This window comes from Pseudopipra pipra, chromosome 7 (genome assembly GCF_036250125.1).
Source record: "Pseudopipra pipra isolate bDixPip1 chromosome 7, bDixPip1.hap1, whole genome shotgun sequence".
NCBI lineage: Eukaryota > Metazoa > Chordata > Aves > Passeriformes > Pipridae > Pseudopipra > Pseudopipra pipra.
The window spans coordinates 22,196,791-22,219,266 of NC_087555.1; the positions used below are offsets into that span (position 1 = coordinate 22,196,791).

Sequence of the window (22,476 nt, forward strand, 5' to 3'; positions counted from 1 at the left end):
ATGGGACATTACTAGAGTTGTTTACATGAATATGAAATCCAATAGACAGGTGAAAAATGCAGAGTGTAGGTAGGCTCACTGAAAGCCTGAAAACTTGAGGCTCTGAAAAGACTTCTGCAGAGTTCAACCATTATCACTTCTGCTAGTATCTTTTTTAACTTTTTGTTAATGTTGGCTCTAAATGCTTAATCTTCTTGGGACAGTTCCAGTGTCAGCTGGCCCAGGAAACTCATAACAAGGAAATTTTAGTTTCATGGATGTGAATTTAAAAGGCCACAAAAAGTTCTCACAAAATCTTGTTAAACTGGATCTTGCACTTACCCATGCTGACACAGGCTGTAGCAATCAAGTGGAATATAAAATACATCTTGCAGTGTTTAATTTTTAGAATGTTGTTAAGTAAACTCATATAGTGCTTAATTTTAATTTGAAGAGTTATGTTTCCTGACCAGACTTTTCAAAAAGTGTCTACTGATCTGTTCTCAAAGTAAGCACAGAAGCCAGAGTTCTAATAAACTTCTAAATGAATTTTGATTAGAATAACTACCTTAAGTGTGCACTGCTTGTAGGTAATGCTCAGGCTAAGAAGCCAAACCATATTAACACAGCTTTATTACACAAGGTATCCAGAGGCCATGGCTCTGGATATAGAAGAGAAGGAAACCTTTCAGGAACTGGTTCTCCTACCTAAAACTATGAAGTGGAGTGGTTCTAAGATAATGGGGAAACACCCCCTGCCCCTGTTCTTTCCCATTCTTGTCCCCTTCCCCAAGTTGTTTATCTAAATGGTTACTTTAGAAACAGATGACTCAGCCAAGCACTGTGCCGTGTCCCCAGAAAGAAAGTAGGGTAAGAATCTGGAGAAAAATTGAAGCTGTTACTTAACTGTGTTAAACTGTTAGCACTTTGCTGATGCAGTTGGCTTGGGCTTAATTAGAAAAGAGTTTCTTAATATTCAGCTATAGTGTTAGGTCCTTAAATGACCAGGAAACAGCTATGATATTGGCAGGTAGCATATGGCTGGAAACGAGACCTCAGGTCCCCAAAATCTTGCCTTAAGCATGAAACCCATAACAGAAAAGTACCTGGTCAACAGAGAGCCCATCAGCGCAGTGTTCCATCTGCTCCTATTATTGCTGTTGTTATTGCTGTTACCACAGTGCCTAGGAGGCATCTCAGGGAGCTTCCAGGGAAGAGTCTTGTTTCCAGGATTTGTTTCCAGAGAGGCTGTTTCCAAAGGCCAAATCTGGTCAAAATGTTGTGTCCAGTCACATATACCTATAGCCATCCTTCAGAAAAAAAATTAGTAATAATAGTGCTACAGTGAAAGCTAAATTCATTGTAAAAGAGAAGAGTAATCTAAGCTTGATAGGAGAACTGCTTTGACCTTTCATTCTGAAGTGCATGGTTATGGTGGTTATAATTTTAATTTCTGATTTTTTTAAGTATAGCGTTATTTTCTGAAGTATAAATTAAGAATTGTCCTTCCGTCATTATCTGATTAGCATTAAAGTTGATACAAAACCAGACAGAGCAAAGAAAATGCAGATAGAAGGCTGTCCCTCCATCCCTAGCATCTCATTGTACTGAAAATTGCACAAAAGAATAAATGAATTATTTCATGATCACTGCAGCTTTGAAGTTCTTGGCTTTTAAAATGTGTCTCAAATTCAGTTATTCAAAACTAGCTCTTTTTTAAGTCCATTTAAAAATAGGAACATGGATCCCCATGGAAACATTATCCAGACTTTAGTCCATGATGGCTGGGGAAGGTTTCAGTGTCTTCTGTTGTTCCCTATTTCCAGAATCACCCAAAATTTCATAGGTCAGATAGGAAGCACAGCAAAGGACACATTAACTTACCAAACTCTCACAAGCAGCACTGATACAGAACAGTATTCAAACAGCTCTCTCTGGTACAGTTCATTTCCTCCATCATTATCTAATCTACGGGAACCTTTCACTAAAATTTCCAGAACTTGCTATAAGGATGGAATTTCATTAGTTTATATCTGTATTTATATCTATCTATGTCTACAGTATATATATATAAAATGCAGACTTAGGAACTCCCAAATTATGAATGAAATTGGAATTCAATGAAGTTTCTATCATTAAAAAAAATTATACAAAAAGAACTCTAAACCTTTTTACTACTGAGAGGAGAAAATGTTTTAGCCTTCCTAAAATATTTCCAGTAACCTACTTTTCTTAGAAATAGGGATCTTCCTGCATAGTTTCTAGACAGACAACATTTTCCTTTGGTGTTAGTCAAATACCACACACGTATCTGACAGTACATTTGTAAGTAGGGGGTCCTAAAGATAGGTGGGAAATTTGAAGGGAAACATAATGAGTAGAAGTGAGGAAGAAGGAGGAAAATAAATATGTGCTGAAGACTATAAGGATTTCAGCAGCTCTGGTTTGAGGAACTATTGTAGGTCTCTGGCATTGTTTCAGATTTTGAGGTCTGACAGGTCTACAGACATCTAATTGAAGGTGCTAAAGCAGGACTTCTAGATATACAAATTCATGTGTCTGGTAGAACTTAGACAAATTACAGATTCACAGAATCACAGAATATGCCGAGTTTGAAGGGGGACCCACAGAGGTCATTGAGCCTTAGGCCTGCACAGGACCACCTCCAAGAGTCACACCATGTTCCCTGAGAGCATTGTCCAAACGCTTCTTGAACTCTGTCAGGCTCCCTGGGGAGCCTCTTCCACGTTCTGGGTTAAAATTTTTTTTTCTAATATTCAACCTAAACCTCTCATGACACAACTTCAGGCCATTCCCTTGGGTCCTATCACTGGTCCCCACAGAGCAGAGATCAGGGTCTGTCCCTCCCCTACCCCTCACAAGGAAGTTGTAGCTGCAATGAAGTCTCCCCTAAGTCTCCTCCAGATTGAACAGACCAAGTGACCTTCCCCTCAAGGCCCTTTACCATCTTTGTTGCCCTCCTTTGGACACTCTCCAATAGCTTAATATCTTTCCTATATTGTGGTGCCTAAAACTGCACACAATATTCAAGGTGAGGCCGCACCAGAGGATGACGATCCCCTCCCTCGACCGGCTGGCGATGCTTTGCCTGATACCCCCCATGACATGGTTGCCATCAACCAGGATCCCCACGTCCCTTTCCAGGGCACTGCTTTTCACCATCTCATTCCCCAGTCTGTCCATACATCCAGGATTGCCCCATCCCAGGTGCAGAATCCAGCACTTTCCCATGTTGAACGTCATATGGTTGATGACTGCCCAGTCCTCTAATTTGCCCAGGTCTCTCTGCAGGGCCTCCCTGCCTTTAAGGGAGTCAACAGCTCCTCCCAGTTTTGTGTCATCTGCAAACTTCCTTAGTATCCCTTCCAGTCCTGCATCCAAGTCATTTATGAAGATGTTGAAGAGCACAGGGCCCAAGATGGAGCCCTGCAGAACTCCATTAGTGACAGTCTGATGGTACCCCATTCACTATTACCCTCTATGCTCAACCTGTGCGCCAATTGCTCACCCCCCACCATGATGCGTTTATCCAGCTGTGTGCTGGACATTTTGTCCAGAAGGATCCCATGAGAGAGAGGATTGAAAGGTTTACTGAAATCTGAAAAGATTGCATGTGCTGGCTTCCCTTGATCAACCAGGTGGGTCATAAAAGAAATCAGATTTGATAAGCAGGACTTTCATCTCATGAAGCCATGCTGCCTGTGACCTATGAGTGCATTGTCTTTCAGGTGTTTTTCAATACCTCCCAGAATAATCTTCTCCATAACTACCAGGCACTGAAGTGAGACTGACAGGCCTGTAGTTTCTGGCATCTTCCTTCTTGCCCTTCTTGAAAACTGGGACAACGTTTGCCAGCTTCCAGTCAGCTGGGACCTCTCTGGATTCCTAAGACCTCTAAAAAATAATCAGGAGAGGTTTTGTGATCACATCAGCAGCTCTTTGAGGATTCTAGGATGAATCCCAGTAGGCCCCATAGATTTGTAGGGATCCAGGTGGAGCAGCAGATCCCACACAATTTCAGGGTTGGCTGGGGTTAATCATCCTCACAGTCACAGTCCTCCAGCTCAGGGCACTGAGACCTCCTTGGTTCGTCATCTGTGTTGAAGACAGAGGCAAAGAAACATTAAGCACCTCTGCCCTGTCTCTGTCCCTCCTTGGGAGGTGACCATCCTCATCCTGTAAGGGACCAATGATATTGCTATATTTCCTATTGCCATTAATGTACTTGAAAAAACACTTTTTATTGTCCCCCACATTTCCAGCAGCTTCAACTCCATCTGAGCTTTGACCCCATGAATTTTCTCCCTACAGTAACAAGCAGCATCTCTGAATTCTTCCCATGTCACTTGCGCTTGCTTCTGTTGGGCATACACCTTCCTTTTTTGACTTATTTCCAAGAGAAGGTCCTTGCTCAGCTAAGTCGGCCTTCTCCCTTCCTGCTTGACTTCTGACATTTGGGAATTGCCTGCTCCTCTGCCCTTAGAAGGTGATGTTTGAGAAGTGACCAGCACTGATGGACTCCAGCACCTGCAAAAACATTATCCCAGGGGACCTTACTTACTAATTCCCTGAGCAGCCTGAAGTCTGCTCTCATGTCCAGAGTTGAGGGTTTACCTTGGCGCTTTTTCTCCTGCCAACAGAGATTTTAAACTTTCTTATCACTTCAAGTTATTGGTTATAAGGACTTTTATGATTTAACTGTCCTTAAAAGGTGGGGGGTTTTAATTTCTCTATTATTTTGTCCTCAGGGATGTATTGGTAATGTGTAGATGTTGAAACAAGCTGTGCTTTCAGCAGGCACTCAAAAATGTTTGTGAAGGCAGCACTTCTCAATTTACCTGATCACCAGTCATGACCTGAGATGATCGTGACAGCAATACAAGACTGACAACAGACAAATTACTCTTCATCTGAAAAATGGTAGAATGCTTTGTTCAAGTTGTTAGTCTTTTGGAATGCACCTTCAGGGCACCTTTCCTAAAACATGTTCCTTGTCAGGATATGAGTTGAGACTGGCTTTGACAAACATCCAGAGTCACAGTATGCAGCATCTGGACTCTGAGGCTGACTATAGGCCAATTTGATTCTGAGACACAAGAGCTCATTCAACTTAAAATTCAAGGTTTATAAATGTCTGAAGTTTGTTTAGGTTTTTGGATTCAGGGTAAGTTGTAGTACTTTCTGATGTTTGAGAAGAGTTAAATATCTCTATAGACAAGACCAAAATCAGTTTTCAGACAAATTTTCTGGTAGCAAAGGTGGAGTAGCTCTCATTTCCAGTTTTGCATACAAAATGAAATCCTGAGTTTTATCTATTCCTCATTATGCATTTGTAAAGATTGTGGAGATCATGTCCTTCTCTCACCGGAAAATAAATCCACTAAAGTTCCTCATACTGTTTACCATAAGACTCGTTGCAGTCTTTTATTTCATATATATGTATATATGTCATATAACAATTTCATTGTTTTAATAATCTATCCCAAAGGAATATAAAGTACTTTAACATTTTTCTTCTATTCTTACATAAAGGAACAACATGGTAAAAAAGGTCCACCATGTTGCTTTAACATAGCAACACTTATCTATTGAATGACCAGACACAGTTGCTTTTTATTTTCACATTTACAGGCAGTCAGCCTCCTCCTTTTTCATACTCTTCCATTATCCAGTCTACCAGAAGGCACTCAGCTGTATTTAGAAATGTACTCCATACCAGTCACATTCAACTAAGTATGAAGCAAACAGCAATAAAAAAAAAAAAAAAAACAGGAGCGTTTTAATTAGCAGTTTAATGATCCTAAACTCCCTGACTGGCATTCTGTAGAGTAGTTTAGTCTACATACCACTTGAATAGACTTCTCTGGAATCACCCCTCGTATACTGGTCCTGCTCTATGGTACCAGTACTTTTGATATTAGATAAATATTATAATATTCTTACATCATCATCATCATCATGGCTAGGCTTCACGAACGAAGATTTGGGAAGGCTCTATCCACATTTGTTACAGGAGTAAATATTCTTACACCATTAAGTGAAAAGCCGTGATTTCAGGAACTAGAATTACCATTTTCCCTGACTGATTTTATGCTGCTCCTCATCTATATGATGAAAAACATAGGCATGGTTTGATCACCAGTGTTCAAATTATGCATCAAAATCTTTTGAGCTTTTGATCTTTGAATTTTGCGCTTTTTCAACCCTGCTTGTGGTATTGCATTTAATATACCATCTGAGCTGCTTGGTCACTGACTTTTCCTTCAAAATATTTTCTGCCTGTTGTGCATGGATGGCCACATAGGCATTTTTCTGCCCTCTGAAAAGGTAATGAACATTTTAAATTAAAGAACACATATCAAATCGTCATGATGACTAGCAAATACTTTGTTCATACATAGAATGATAGATTGATCATCACAGGAATATTTGTGAACATCACACAAGAAGAGCTTGTAACAGTTGAATCAAAAAACTTGCTGGAAATCTGAAGATCTCCAGACATTTTGAGCCATTAACCATCCTTCCATCCAAGTCACAGTGGGCATTTCTCCTCACCAAAGAATGTACTTGGTGTAGTGTAAAATAATATGGTAGGTTTTTTCAAAGGAAAGGGAAGATGTCATTTCTGCCAAACAGATTAATAGTTATGCAGATCATGTTAATGATGAGGATTGTCTGTTTTATGGTTTGGGATATAAATTGCTTTCTGTGGGAGTAAGGAAGTCATTCACCTCATTTCCTGCACAAAATTGAATTTGTCTCAGCATATTACAGGAGTTTTTATTGGATGGCTGAAAAGGGAGTAAAAGTCTACCACCTTCTGAAACACTAGGCTACATAGCTGGCCTGATTAAGTATGACAAATTCCAGTTAATGAAATTACAGCAGTATTAAACCATGCTTCTCCACATGTAATAAATTACTGGCACTTTCACTAATATTGTTTGCAGCAGACTAATACATTAAGAGAAAATGTATCTAGATCTTGCAGCCTGGCACTATCTGAATAATGCAAAATTTTGATACTACAGACCATGTCACACAAAAAAACCCTGTCTGATCTCTGGTAAGCATCCCACCAAGTTGGATTTTAATGCCAGTATTTCTGTGAGTTAGTGTCATAGACATATGACCCAGACTGGTGACAGTCCCATTTCTTCCCTTTCTTTGCCAGTGCATGCACGAAAAGCATGACACAAACCTTCTGATAATTACTTCGAAGATTTTGAAATTTCCGGACAGCAAATGTCAGAGGACATTGCCTATAAGCTTGGCAGGCATCCAAAACACATAACAGGCCAAAACAAGTCCCATAAAGAGTGTAAATGATGTTTGTACATGTTTGGTAAAGCAGGAAGTTACAAAGTAATCATCTTCAGTAAAATATAGTTTCTAGCAATCAGAATCAGAAAGTGAAACTTGCTTTAGTGCAAAAGGAAAGAGGAAGCACTAGAATTTGGGGGGAGGGGGGGGAAGGCAGGGTTTAATGATTACATTTGGAAGAGAATAGAAAGGAAAAAAAGAAACCTTTTGAAGCCTGGAGTCTGTATGACAGAAAGTGAACTTATCCATACATACACAGATAGAAAACTTCTCCTCTGGAAAATTCGTTCCAAACCAGTTACTGGACTTCATTACGAAAGGAATGAGAAACTGGAGACATTCACATTATGAATAAAGCACTACCTAGATATTATTTGTAACTTATTTTCCACTGAGCTACAGAGGCACTGCTAAGGTACAGAGTTTGCATCGTCATCAGGTCCTGAAGAGTTAATTAAAAAGAGCAGTTTCAATTTTAATTCATGCTCTAGGTGCAGCGAAACACAAGATTATCCTCCAGACAGAAGAATCTTTAGCATTAAATATGAGTCTTTTAAAAAGAAAACAACTTTTGACTCTCTGAGTGTAGCCAGATGGCTAGAATATAAAGCAATGGCAGTGAAGCCAAAGATGTCTATTTTGAAATAGATCAGCTGACGAACAAATCTTCCCTGATTTCAATAGGCAGGACCCTAAATTCAACATATTTCTGCTTTCCTTTTCATGACAGTGAGTTCATTATATTTGGGCAGCATTTGGAAAATAATATGTTCTGTTGTTTTGATATAGATGGAGACTAAATGCAGGGATATCAACTCAATAACCCTGGTTTTACAGCAGTGTAACTATTAGTAGAACCTGGCCTCATGTTTCTAGATATTTTAGTATTTTATGAATATGACAGATAAGAGGGTCTGCTACGCTTCAGCTGCTATGCAATTTTTTTCACTAGAATCTCAATGACCTCTTCTTAAAATGAGTCCACTGATTGATTTGTATTCCACAGAGTGCTCATTACAGCTGCCGTTAGTGCACAAAATCCCATGAACATAAAGAATTACCCTAAAAATTGGCAATTTCAAGCTTTCATTAGAAGGTCTTTTTCACAGGTTGAAGTCAGTAAAACACTGAGTAATTAAGACAATTTACTGTAGCGTGACTGTATGTACTTCAGCATATATTCCCACAAGAAACTCCATGGAAGACATCTACAATAAAATTTTTTTATGAAGATTTCTTTTGTGCTGTTTTGGAGATGGAATTGCAGACAACATGGCACTTGACTTTCCAGCCTGAGCATCCCACAAGAGCCCCCAGTGCTGGTCCATTTGCAGTTGTGTTGACACCTTTGCAGTAATAGAGTATCATCAGTATCACTTACAGTCAGCAGTCCTGCTTAACAGAAGCCAAATAAAGACCAAGGTTGTGTTAATCACCCTTGGAGACTCTAGAGGGTAAAGGAGTCCTGCTTTGTTATTGGATTTATTTTGTTCACCATTACCTGCCCTCACTGCTCACAGATGTCTGGACGCTTGTAGGATGCTCTTTACAAATACTGCATTCTTTTTATGTGCAGACAAAGAGGATTAGATGAGACCACAGTTTCATTTCCTTACAGTGACCAGAAAACAGAGAAGAAACCCAGGAAATATACTAAAAGTTGTATTAGCCACTGCCGTAGGCTGTAAAGACTACAGACATTCCAGAGCTATGTTGATTAGTAATTAGCACAAAGCAGATGGGAAATCATGCTGTCTCCCCAGGAAGTTAACGCAAACTAGTTACAGTATTTATATGTTGTTGAGACTACCCTGTTAAAATGTGTTTTAAATAAATAGCAGAACTGAAATTATCTTGACATTTCAGTTAAGAATACGTAAAACCAAATACTGAATTGGAAATTAGCTTCAAGTTTATGCTGAAAAGAGATCAAGACTTCTCTGTATTCATAAATGATTGTTCTTGGGTTTAAATCCTATCTAATTTTTACAATGTGTTTTTAAAGGTATCTATTTTAATCCAGGCTTACTTGTCACTTCTCAAGAGAACTGAATCTACTATTGCTCACTAGAGGCCTTGATTGTGACTAATGAAAAATTCATTCTCAACTTGACTGGTACTCTGCTACCATATATATTACAGAATGTTGTGTACTTTTCTTATTCAAAAGATCAGATATTCAGATAATTGCAACTAATTCTAAAGGTTAAGGTATTTGGGCTGCTTTGGGAAGTTGTTTTGAGGCAATCCCGCAAAGTCAAACAAGGAACACCCTTCTTTTTGTACCAACAGGGTTTCTCTCTACCCTATCACTCCTGTAATAAGTGTGGAGAAATATGTTCTCCATTTAGGTGGGCCCAGAAATGTTGGGGATGAGTGGTAGATTAATACATTAATGCGTTTCCTTCTTGAAAAAGAATAATTAGCAAAGACAGTCTCATGTGAGAATTACTTAAATAAGTATTTCTGATATCAAGTCTAACATACATGACTCTTAGCCTGTCAAGACTGTGAAAAATGCCTGACAGAGAGAGAAACTGGAAGAGGGAGTGAAATATTTTATTTTTTTGTAAACTTTGGAGTATAAGGCTTCCTCAAATCTCATCCTTACTGGGAAAAAAAAAAAAAAAGAGTACACAGGAGAGCCCTGTTGGATAAAACCTTTGTTGTTTTGATATAAGTAACTTTTTGCAAAATGAGTTAAGGTTTACAGACTATGAATCCTTACTACGTATGTGCAAATGTCTTCTAGACTTCAAAGGAAATTTAAATCTCCTCTTATAGAATAATCAAAAAAAGGCTTTAAAGTAATTTATTCTAATAGACAATGTACTTCCTATCTGATATAATAATCATGTGCATCCTCAGACCACAATAAACTAGAGTACAATTTCATGAACTGCTTATTATTGTACACACACATTTCTGTTTCACAGATTATTTCAAGGATAATGATCAGAGTGATCCTGAACCCTCAGGAGACACCACCAGATATTATCAATCTATTAAGAAACATTTTGAGGAGAAAAAAAGTGGGTCATCATCTTTTGTGTCCTCCATTGAAGATGAGCAAAAGCCCCTGTTCTCTGGGATAGCTGATTACCCATCTGTAACAGAGAAAACCACAGAGATGGACTTTGAAGAAATGGATAATGACACAGAAGAAATTCTTATTAACAAAAGAAGCAATTCTTGCAAAGGTAATCCATCTGTTGCTATATTGTAAAGTTTGAGCAAACATCTCTTTTATTCTGATTTACCAAAATAATTTTCTGAATGGTTTAATGATTCTTTACATAATATTTATTTTTTTGTTTCCTAAAAGCTTGAGAAAAAACATTTTAGATCAAAAATTATTATTTCTCAAGAGCATTAATGTAGTGGCTGTATTACAGAACCTCCAAAATGTCATTCAATGTTTTCTTAATAAATCATCTTGTAACTGAATTACCTTAGGAAAGTAATTTTAGCAAACTCTTTAAAATTGTCCACTGGTACTGGTCTTCACTGAGTGCCCATGGATGAAAACTGCACAAAAAGCAGTAAAGAATCTCTCAAAGGGTGTTTAATGCGCCAAGATTTGATGACAGTAAAAATTGTAAAGAGCAAGATAAACCTAGTGATTGCTGCACCAAAAAAATTATTTCAGTTAACTAGTTTCATTCATGACATTGACAAGACACGACAAAAATTGAGTGAAAAAAAATCATGCTGCACATGTTGGTTACAGTGCCATTACATCACACAGAACAAATTCTGGCTTCAATAAGCAACACACAAGAATAAAGATTTGAGCTTTTGTATATGACAAATTATCAGAAAATATTAAGCAATCTCAGACACTTTTACATAGAGTTAAATCACATAATTAAAATTATATCTAATATACTAAAATATTAATTTTCTCAGCAATGTGAAGGAAATAAATGGAAACCTCTGGATTAATATACAACTTAAATACTGCTGCAAGTTCATTTGTAATTTTTTCAGTCTGAAGGGAAGAATTACATATTTATTGTTTAATACTGTTTCCTCCAGCAGTTTCCATTGAGGCAATTTACCCATTTAACCACCATTCAATAAACTTTAGACTTTTAGACTATCATTTTAAATAAACCTAATGACTGATCAGACCAAATAATGATTTTTACATCTCAGAGGTATGAATATGTGAAATCTGGTCTCCTCAAGTTAAGGCTCTATAAATCTGCACCACATAAACTTGTTGCATACATATTGCAATTGGAAAGCTTACCTTTCCCCTACCAATAGCCAGAAATGTGTCCTTGCAGCTATAGCAACATTTTCCAAGGCAACCTATTGCAGATTTTATTTGAGCTAAATTTAGAATATATAAAGGTTATGTATTTTGATTAAGGCCACATTCTTTTTTCCACTTTGTAATCTAGCACTTCTAGTAATGTGTATGAAGGGTAATGAGCTTTCTTGAAGATTTCATAGAAACCAAAGTCAATATGATTAGCTTTGACTGATATAAATTTTAAACTAAATTCCTATTCCTGCTATTAATTAGAGATTGATTATAACTTACCATAAAAGTAGTTACAAACATAATGAAATAGTGAAATAGACTCTGCTTGTATGTGTCCTCATATATTATGGTACCTTATAAATCTTAGATATAAATCCACTTGTATAAAGGTACTCCAATTCATTACCACTGTGACTGATACATATTTAATTACCTTTTGTTTTGTTTTAAGCTTTCGTCATTAATTCAATGAATGGAAAGACTATTAATAATGTATTGTATAATGTGGGCAGAAACAGTATAAACATCTCTCTCATAATCCTAAAATGCAACTTTTAACTTTAAAACATATGGCTCTTTTTTGAAGACCTGATAATTTTTCTGTAGTGGTTAGCTATATGTTAAGGAAAAATGCTATTTTCATTTGGTCATTATTTGGGCTATAAGATTGATTCTTGAATTGTTCAAGTGAACCTAGTTATACATTTATTGATTTAGTTCTCAGTCTAAGATTCTTCAACCCCTGGAAGTCCACAGTTGATTACAAAGTTGCAACTGCTGGCGGGTTTTTCTGGGGTTAATTATGTATCTGGAAGTACCTGAAAAGACACTTAGATCAGTACAATATCATATTTTATAGTGTATTACCTGGCTTACAATGTGTGATCTTATGTTGTGATTTCGGTACCAATTCATTTGCTTTGTCACAAATTGAATGTCTATTAGAATAGTCTCCAAATACATATTCTGGGACAAAAAAATAGCTGTGATTTCCCTGGGATAACTATAGCATTGAAAATCTTTGGTTTTATTGAATGATTTATTGTGAAAAATAATCAACATCTTGATTTTTACAGGAAATTATAAACAGCAAAATTCTCCTGAAATTCAATGCTTATAATTCCACCAGATTTATCACATCCATTGCACCTAGACCCATAGTTTGAAATTGTACCCCTGAATTTGCCATAGTCTGCTTTCTTCAGTTTGCTGAGAGCTTTCCAACTTTTCCTTGGACGCTGCAAATTGTGCCATGTGTGCCTCCTAAAACCTAATTACATGCTTCTGTGACACCCTTTATCTCTTCCTTCTGTTGGCTTAAGTGGCTGAGAAGCTGAACAGGTTTCTGTGTAGCCAAGATGAAATCTCTTTCCCCTTCCTTCTGCCTAGCACATAAAATCAGTTATAGGTTATGTCAGACGAAAATCAAACACTCTCTACAGCTCCCGGAAACCTGCTACCACCTGCTAACCAAAGAGCAGATAATGCAACAACTACCTCTCTCTGATTAAAAAAAAAAAAAAAAAAAATTGGAAGTCTCCCCTTCCACTTGGAGTCATGTAGTGAGCACTCCCCTTCCTGGTTAAACCTACTTGAAATCCTAAATCTGAGCAGGCACTTTTTTTTTCATTTCTCTTCACTTAGAGCAACACTGCTAAAAGATATGCTTGAAAAGGATTAGCTATTAGCATTTAGACAAAGCTCTTATGTCATCCACACTGTGGTGTTTTTCTCTTTTCTTTGAAACATGGGTCTGGCTGATATGGTTCCTCAGAAAAATTTCACAAGCATGAAGTGAATGTAACCTATGCTGAGTTCTCAGCGTGCAGTGCCAAGAGTTAGGAGAAGCTCTGAAAAAACCATTCGAGGACTGATGTGGGATTCAAATCTGACTGCTGATGCCCCATAAGCAGTCAAGGATTTTTGTCCAGCTGTATGCTGAGGCAGCAGCCTGAGAACAGTAGGAACTTTTATATGTTCTATAACTTCATATAGTTAAATAACTACATATACAACTCTAAAGAGAGTTGTATTGAGCAGGTGTTAAACAGCCTTTTTAATCACAGCAGAGTAGAATGAGTGGTACTGAGCAATTTTTGACTGTTCACATGACAGATTCACTCAAAGTAAACAAAGGCTCAGAGTGGCAGGGAGAGCTGTAGAAAAAGCACTGTTCAACCTAATATGTCACCTGTGGGCTCTGCAAAGCTCACAGTGGTAAGTGATCTGATAAGTGCAACTAGTATATCCCATGATAAATGATGTGTAACCTTTCACCATCCTGGTGAACAGGAGAAATGGCATAGAGCCAAGAATGTAAACTAATTAATAAATCCCCAGAGATATAAATTAAGTAAATTGAAAGAGGAAGGAGAAATAGCTCAAACCAGAAGTCCAAGCAAAAGGAAGGAGTTCTTTTTGGTGCTACCATGAAATGCCTTATCACAGAGATCCAAGAATTGGGAGGGTCAAGAGGGATGGAATTTGAGCACAGCAGATAAAGAGTGAGAACTGGAGTAGTCATCATCATTTTTCTTACAAGGGGCTGGAGATAAAATATAAATGACTCATACAAAGAGTGTTTTTGAATACTTCATATATTGTGTATGAAATATACAAGACTTAGAAAGGTAATTAAATTCAGCAAGATAGCTGAAACGCTGAGTAAAATCCTAATAATGTAATTGGGATTTTTTTTTAACTTGAAATAATTTTTTTTCTCTATCTTAATCCAAAATTTTATCTGCAGTTCAAACGGGGTGGGGTGTGAAAGAAAAAAAATATTATTTACATGAAGCTTCATTTAATATTAAAATGATCTTTGACTGACCCAGCAATGCTGAATATTTCATTCTTTTAGAAGTCCCAAATAATTAAATAAAATTAACAGGTACCTTTCACCCTACAGTACTATAAGAGTATCAGAGACATGCTTTACACAGTGATGTAAGGATTGGCTTGGAGAGTAGTGATGTTAAAAGCTACATCAATGAAAATCAATTTCCTTTCTGAAAGTAACCAGTACCCTTTTGCAAGCAATATGAGCTGCATTAAATGGCCCCTGTCTCAGAGAAAACATATTGCATTTCACCAACCTTGTTAAGACAAGTAGTGCTACAGTTATTAGTAAGACAGCTGGCTGAGGCCTGGCCCCTTTCTCTAGAGGGAGCATTCCAATGCACTGTAACACATGCCCAGCGCTGTAAATGCAATGAAGCAAGTCTTTTACATCAAAAAGCTAAACAGTAAATACACCTCAATAGTTCATTCAAGAGAAGAGGCTTAGTCAGGCCTCTGAAACACGCAATCAAAGACATTCAGGTACATCATTTAATGCATTTAGGTTAGAACAAATCTTTCTAATTTCAGTGAATAAAAAATTGCTAAAAAAAAAAAAACAACCTCGAGAAAATTCCAGATTCATCAATAAAATAATAGAAATAAAACTAAAGGAAGAGGAGACATTCAGTAGCAGAACTCTGATGATGCAGACCAAAGCTGCTTGTTTATCTACAGCTTAAAAATGCTAGCATGAATGTGACCAGTTTTCTTTCCTTAAATAGAAGTAAGAAACAAAGAGAGTTGTTCCGTCAATGTTCCAATGTACCAATTTGACTTTCAAGGTTTTTTAGACACATGAATAAGTGGGTGCTTGAGAAATGCCAACCCCTCTCTAACAGTATGTTTATAAACCTATATTTTTATATGTTTTGTCTTTCATCAGATATCACCGATAAAAGAAACTGGGAGCAGGAGAACATCCAGGAGTACCAGGACTCCCCAGTTCAACCTGCATTACCCCATGTTACATGGGGGATCTGTGAAACTGAAAGTGATTTCATATATGGGGAAGTGGAGAACCGATTAGATTTACTTCAAGAACAACTCAACAGGTAAAAACAGAGATAGGACCAGAAGAAACATATGTGTGAAAGGCTACATAATACAACTGATATTGATGATGCTACAGAAGGAATGAGTTTGTGCAGGAAATTTCCAAAAGCATTAAGATCTTCAGAAGCTCAAAACCACAAAAATATGTCTGATTAGAATATCACTTTGTTGTCTATATGTATTCTGAGGAACCTAGATATCAATTAAGTTAAGGTTTTTTTTGAAAACCTGATTCTGGGAATTCTGGGTATACAATTTTTAATTTATTGCCATGATATTCATGTTTCTTACCTCTTAGTACCCCTATTAGCTACTCTGAATTCCCTTGCAGAAAAGCCTTTTTCCTTGATCGACTGTTTAGGAAACCATCTGTTTTTAACCAGGAAGCTGTAGGCACTTGTACTTGTTGTACTGAGGCAACTAAAATTGTTAAATCTAAATCTCACCTCATCCAGAATGCTGTTCCTAGACCATAGAATCACAGAATTGTTTGGGTTGGAAGGGACCTTAAAGACCATCTATTTCCAAATCTGCTGCTGTGGGCAGGGACACCAGATATTTACACGTCTACAAAATTGTAATTTTCAGTAGCTTCAATATCTGAAGTAACTTTTTTTTCCTGGAAACCCAAACTACACCAGATGCATGCTTTTAAAAATGTATTGCAGATAAATTCCCTTTTTGACACATTAACTTTTTTGCAATCTATAATAAAACATAGGAGTATGCACAGGCAAAATACTTATATCTCTTACGACAGAAAAATAATGTTTTCTTTGTCAGAATCCAATATTACATTTGTTTAATACTGATATACTAGTCATGCTGGCAGCTAAGCACTATAGCTTAGAACATCTTAAAAATATGATTACAGAATTTTGATCCATCCTACACTGTAATTTACCATGTAATTTCATTTAATTTTAAATTGCCCTATGCTCAGGACAGTGGCTTTTTTATTATTTTAACTCTGCAGTTCCATTACTTTCCATATTTTTCCATGACAAATACTACGACACACACTCGGTCCTAATTATACTTTAGTAGTTCTTCAATGGCATTCTGTGCTGTATATTTTAGCAATCAGTTTAAAGCCAGGTTAACTGCATATTGCTTCCTTCATCTACCAGAAGTCAATCAAACCATAGTATTTTTCATTTCTGAATACTGTATAGTACATTTTAAAAGACAATTTTTAACACATAAGCCTAAATTGATGTAATTTCTAATTGCAGTAAAATCAAGTAATCTAAGTAACTGTAAATGTCACATAACTAAAAAGCTGCAGGCTCCCCATCAACAGTATGTAGTCTTTTGATAACATTTCCTTCCGTGAAATCTTAAGCTCTCAAAACTGAAGTTATATCTCAAATTTACCCATAGTTTTATGAAATTTACCGATAGTTTTATCAAATTCTCATGCCAGTTCTCAGTATTTTCTTCTGTGAGAAAATATCATTGTTACTGATAAACTAAGAACTAAATTGTTATGTGTTTTATTAAATAATTTTATTCTTAACTCTTTTCATGTTTTTAAAGCTTTTCATGCTTTCAGGATTTTGGGCCTTGCTGGGTCTTCTATGAATATAACAGGCATTATTCTTTCCTGATAGAAAAGAATATCTGACCTGCCAAACTAAAAAGCACAGTCACTTCTCCCTGAATTCTTCCATGCCACGTTAGAGTCCTGACATAGCAATTATTAATAGACATAGAGGGTTGGAAAGCCACTCTACAACAAATATGTCCCTAGAGCTATCTCTGTTTCTCTTCTTTAAGCAACTGGAATTTCAGGGAGACCATGGGCCAAGCATCTAGGGTTCTCCTGTTTATTTGGGTGTCATAACATGGATTTGTTTTAAATTTGGGGGAATGGAAACTGAAGTTTTATATGCAATGATGATTAATAAAGTCTGCCAGAGGTACTCTTTGATTTGTAATAAGAAACTTCCATCAAGTGCTAACAAAGTAAGTAGGGAGCAATTTTAGAGTTAATTCAAAGACAGTAATGGATACACATCCTCCAATGCCACCTTTTATTCACTGAGATTTTAAGACCCAGGTTTAGCAGATGGAAGCTCTCTGGGTGGTGGCATACTGCTGCTACTGCAGTATATCGCCCTGTGGCATCAGCACCACACTTGTGTGAGAACAGCATATTTGCAAGTAGCAAAGAACCCAAGGGAGATGAACAAGAGGGCAAGTAGAGCACAATTGACTCCAACGATAGTCTCAGTTTGCACCTTTTTTTCTGAGAGCTGATGCCGCAAAATTAGTTTCTCCCGATAAAGAAACAAACAGTATCCTAAATATCCTTTGGGCACACCTTTCAGAATAATTTCACAGACACTTTTCTACACAGGCAATGGACAACTCCAACATGATAAAAAAGGACAACAGTGAAGCACCTGCTAAAAGCAAAAATCTGACAGCACAGAATCAATTCTACTGCTGCAGGGAGCCCAAGGAGTAACATTCACAACATTGAAGGCAGCTGACAAAGATTTGTTTACTGTCAGAAGTTGAGTTGCACTACAGAAGGCTGTATATCTGCATTACAGTCTGTCAGTGCATGCTGTAGCCTTCCAGCAGCTGGGGAGGCACAATAGGCATTACCTATTCCTGAGTCAGTCACAGATCTTGACAAGGCCATTCGAAAATCATTTCAGTGTTATGGAATTTTAAGTATGAACAACACAAGCAGCTCAAGTGTTTCAGAAGTCATATACAAATTTATGAAGAGGGAAAAAAAAAGAATAAAAAGCTACAAAATTTGAACATCTGAAATCCTGACATTAACTGAGGCCTGAACAAGTTTGAATAAATTTTCACAGTAAGGAGACTTGGACAGTCGGATTTTTTAATGATCTTGAAATTATCTTTCATTTTCTAACTGTGGAAAAACAAATGTAGTTTCTGCTTATTTCAGTGCATTGTATTAGCAATGGGAATGTCAGAATTAATTGTCAGATGCATCAGAAATAGTGTCTCATGTTCAGCCAGTACAAATCAATTCAGTTACAATGAAAAGAATACATTTATTTCACTTCATTTCAACCAGATACATAGTTTCAAACATAAGGCACATTAATGAAGTCATTCTTAACGTCGCAAAAACATGGGAGACAAGTATGCAGGTATGTCTTAAAAAGGAAAGGGAGAGCCAGAAGCTTTGGAAGGGCTCAGTACTCCCTCTACTGTTCTCTCCTGTTTAAGACATCGTCATGCCACAACAACCAATAGTTTTGTTGGTAAACTGCAGGGCCCTCTTGAATGCCTCTGTAATCAGTATGTTAAAATATTCCCACTCCTGGCCATGAGTTAACTGATGTCGTATTACTTCTCTAGGCTTGAATCTCAAATGACTGCTGATATCCAAACCATCCTGCAGCTTCTACAAAGGCAGTCAGCACTCATTCCACCTGCCTATAGCATGGTGACTGCAGGGGCAGAGTATCAACAGCCAACAGCTCGGGCGATACAAAAGCTTCAGCCTGCAGCATCCATTAAAACAGACAGAAGTTTCAGTCCTTCATCTCAGGTAAGTATATGTACAATAAGATCAAAAGAGGTTTGCTGGTCTTTTTATCTTATGGTGGAAGAAATCCATACCAGTCTAGGTGCTTGTTCACTAGTTTAAATATGAAATTATTGCTTTGAGCTGACAGCTGCACAGGGAGCTTAAACATCACAGTTTCAGAGGCCAAATTTTCTGTGAGGGTTGTAGAGATTCATACAATGATCTCACAATCAGACTGATTTCCTGTATTGACATGCTCTTCACATAAGTTAGCAGAAAAGGTAGGTATTAGACACAGCTCTAAGACACAAAGACATTCCAAGCATCAGACCTGCCTGCATAGGTTCATCTACCATAGGTCCCATTCATGAAGTCCTGAGAAGAAGCATGACTATGTTTTCCTCAAGGTACAGACCAGACAAGTCCAGCTGATGCAGCATGATGCTTATACACATATGGAATTGTGAGGGGCTAAACCCATTCTTGTGTCCAGTCCCTCGCTATTGCTGGAAATACAAACATACAGAGACATGACATAGTTTTGTTTCCCAATACACATTTTCCATTCCAGTTATTTTCAGGCAAAATTTGATAATTTTCCAAATTTGTTCAGGATTACTGGAGTTTAACAGCTTAGAGATGTGGCTTATTATTTCCAAACAGGTTCCTGAATGTCTAGGAATTCTAAATCAGTCATATAGCATACAATTAGCAAATCCAGTGTGCTTGGCTGTGTAGCTCATATGTATGCTGGGACATATATGGGCACAGTAAGTTTAACACATCCAGAAGGCATCAGTTTACATGCATAAAGATTATCAGGGCAGCAAACACACAGCAGTAGTTTTCAGAAGTGTAAACCCACCATGCATGTACCTGCACAAAACATACACAAATATCTCTGTTTGAACAGAGGTGTGCCATCCTGTGCAAACATCAACAGGCACACTGCACACTTCACACAAATTCCAACTTTAAAAGTGAAGAATAACTGAGTGCTGAAATGTTTGTTCAGAATTATGCAACTCTGGAGTTATGCTCTGAAACAAAACTGCAAATTCAAAATGTTGAGATCCATCCTCTTAGGTTGGGTCTCAAGAGTACTCAGCCCTTCAGAAAGGGCTGCTCATATTTGTATCTTGATGTTATATGAGGAGGTCTGAGGAGAAGAAAAGATATCCATGCTTCTACAATTAATCAACAAAATTGCATTCAATTACATTAAATCAAATGCAGTACCATGTAAAAATATTTCAGAATACTGTTTAATTTTCAAAGATGATTTTCTATCAACTCTCTGAATGTGCTAATTTTGAGCAGAACAAGAGCCTGGAAGAGACCAATTTAATTATTAACATCTTGTTTCTTCTCATCCTTCCCAGTGCCCTGAACTTCTAGACGTTGAAAAATCAAAACTTAAATCCAAAGAATCCCTCTCAAGTGGAGTGCATTTGAACACAGCCTCAGAAGACAATCTGGCTTCTTTTTTAGACCAAGAACATGACCAATGTGTAGAGCGGCCCTCACAGCGTTGTAAACCTTGTCTCCCGCCAATTAGGCACCCTTCCTTGCCAGAATCTTCACTAAGCACTGTAGGAATCTTGAGTCTTCATAGGCATGTTTCTGATCCTGGTCTTCCTGGGAAATAGTACTTTTATACTATTACTTCACATAAAAATGTAAGTGCTTTTAATGGCTGTTTTTCCTTTTTTTTTTTTTTTTTGTATTTAAATCCTCTATACTTGACTCAGGGGCTACAAGGAATATACCATTATATGCAAAAGTACTGTATATTTTCCTAAATCTGAAGCTTGTAAGGTAAAGTTGAGCAGTTCTGATGTAAATATATATATATACACACACTAATTGTATGTTCCAAATATAAAACTGCCAGCATTCTCAAGGCACCTTAAATTTTTATTTTTTTTAAATAACATGCATGTTCTGAAATTACAGTTTACGTTGCATGGAGATTACCATTTACTGCTGTCATGGAAATAGTATTTTATTGTGGATATGTCTTCTGAGCAAATAGGAGACCAATAACAATAATTCACATAGAAAAACTCCTACCTGACCAAGCTAAAATTCAAGCAAAATCCTCTTTTAGCTCACTTTTGAAAACTAATTTATCTTTCTTTCAGTGAGCTTTCTATAATAAATCACAACTAGCCTGAATCTAAAGAAAGAATAAGGTAACCAAGTATTCTGGGCTTGAAACAATTAAGACAGAGAAAACAGCTTCCTTCCAAACCAGTTGAAGTAGGGCAGTATTTTAACAGACAGGAAAATTCTGCTGCATGCTGCAAAGTATCACCAAAGGTCACATCCACAAAACTGCATTAATTGAATATTTTGTTTCCACTTCATTTTGGTTTTGGGGTTTTGTATTGTTTTTCTTTTTTTTTTTTTAATTGCATCATAGAAGTTAGCTGTGATGAGCAGACAGGCACTCTTCATCTGTCATACAAACATAATCAAATGCAATAAACCTAATTTCTATATAATACAGAAGACTGTGTTCCTTTTGTTCAATGCAAATTATTAACAATCTGTTTAATTTAAAAATACTTCACACATTTTTATGTTATAATTAGTAAGGTGGCTGTTTGCAGTTACCTCTTTTTACTGACTGGCCCCTCCCAATGATCCTGGTTAGGGTATATCTGTATGTGAACACACACATACACCAGGCAACATTCCTGTATGGGTGCATGTGTGTATTTTATATATGTACATAGGTGTGTATGTATGTGTATGTGTATATATATTTATATACACACATACACACAAGTATATGTATATACCTACACGTACATGTAGGAGTATAGATACAGAGCTATATATATATATATATATATGTATATATGTAAAATCACTTTCAGGAACAATTGTAAACTTTCTTATTACAAAATGAGTAAGCTTAGCTTGTGTCCAAAGTTGACTACATTAGAATAAAATGATTTAAGGTCTGTAGGCTTTAAATACAGTATGTACTGTATGTGCATAATGCTTTGTGAATACTTAGATTTAATTTTATTAAAATATTATTCTGCTTCAAATGTTGTGTTTATTTTTAAATGAAATTACCTTTTTATGACTGTTTTTAAATATTTAAAAATGTTCACATGATTTTCTAATCTTATAGCTTTAACGTGAAATTCCTCTAGGAAGAAAACTGGTTTCAGAAAAGCACATAATCCAGTTAGTGGGGGAGCACTTCAATCTTAACTAAACCCAAACTATACCCTCTGTTCTAAACCAGTGCTACAGACAGATGCAATAGCAATTGTCCCTCACACAGATACATATGTTGTATGTTGGGATTGGAATGAAACATGACACTTCCAGTCATACACAGCCAGTAGATTAACCCAAGGTGGGTGAATCTTCCCTCATTTAAAATCGGTGTGTGTTGGGCTACTGAGCAAGGCTCTGCTTTACCTTTGTTTTTAAAGATACA

General features: G+C 36.9%; 1 protein-coding gene across 5 annotated transcripts in view; it reads left to right on the forward strand.

Moving 5' to 3' along the window:
• Positions 1-22,075, forward strand: part of KCNH7 (potassium voltage-gated channel subfamily H member 7) — a 223,054-nt gene extending 200,979 nt beyond the window's left edge. For all 5 annotated transcript variants that reach the window (XM_064661045.1, XM_064661044.1, XM_064661048.1 and 2 more), the window contains 4 exons: positions 10,263-10,526; positions 15,324-15,492; positions 18,842-19,034; positions 20,396-22,075. In XM_064661045.1, coding sequence (XP_064517115.1) covers positions 10,263-10,526; positions 15,324-15,492; positions 18,842-19,034; positions 20,396-20,662 — 893 coding nt within the window. In that variant the 3' untranslated portion in view covers positions 20,663-22,075. The remainder of the gene's footprint in view (positions 1-10,262; positions 10,527-15,323; positions 15,493-18,841; positions 19,035-20,395) is intronic.
• The last annotated feature ends 401 nt before the right edge of the window (positions 22,076-22,476 follow it).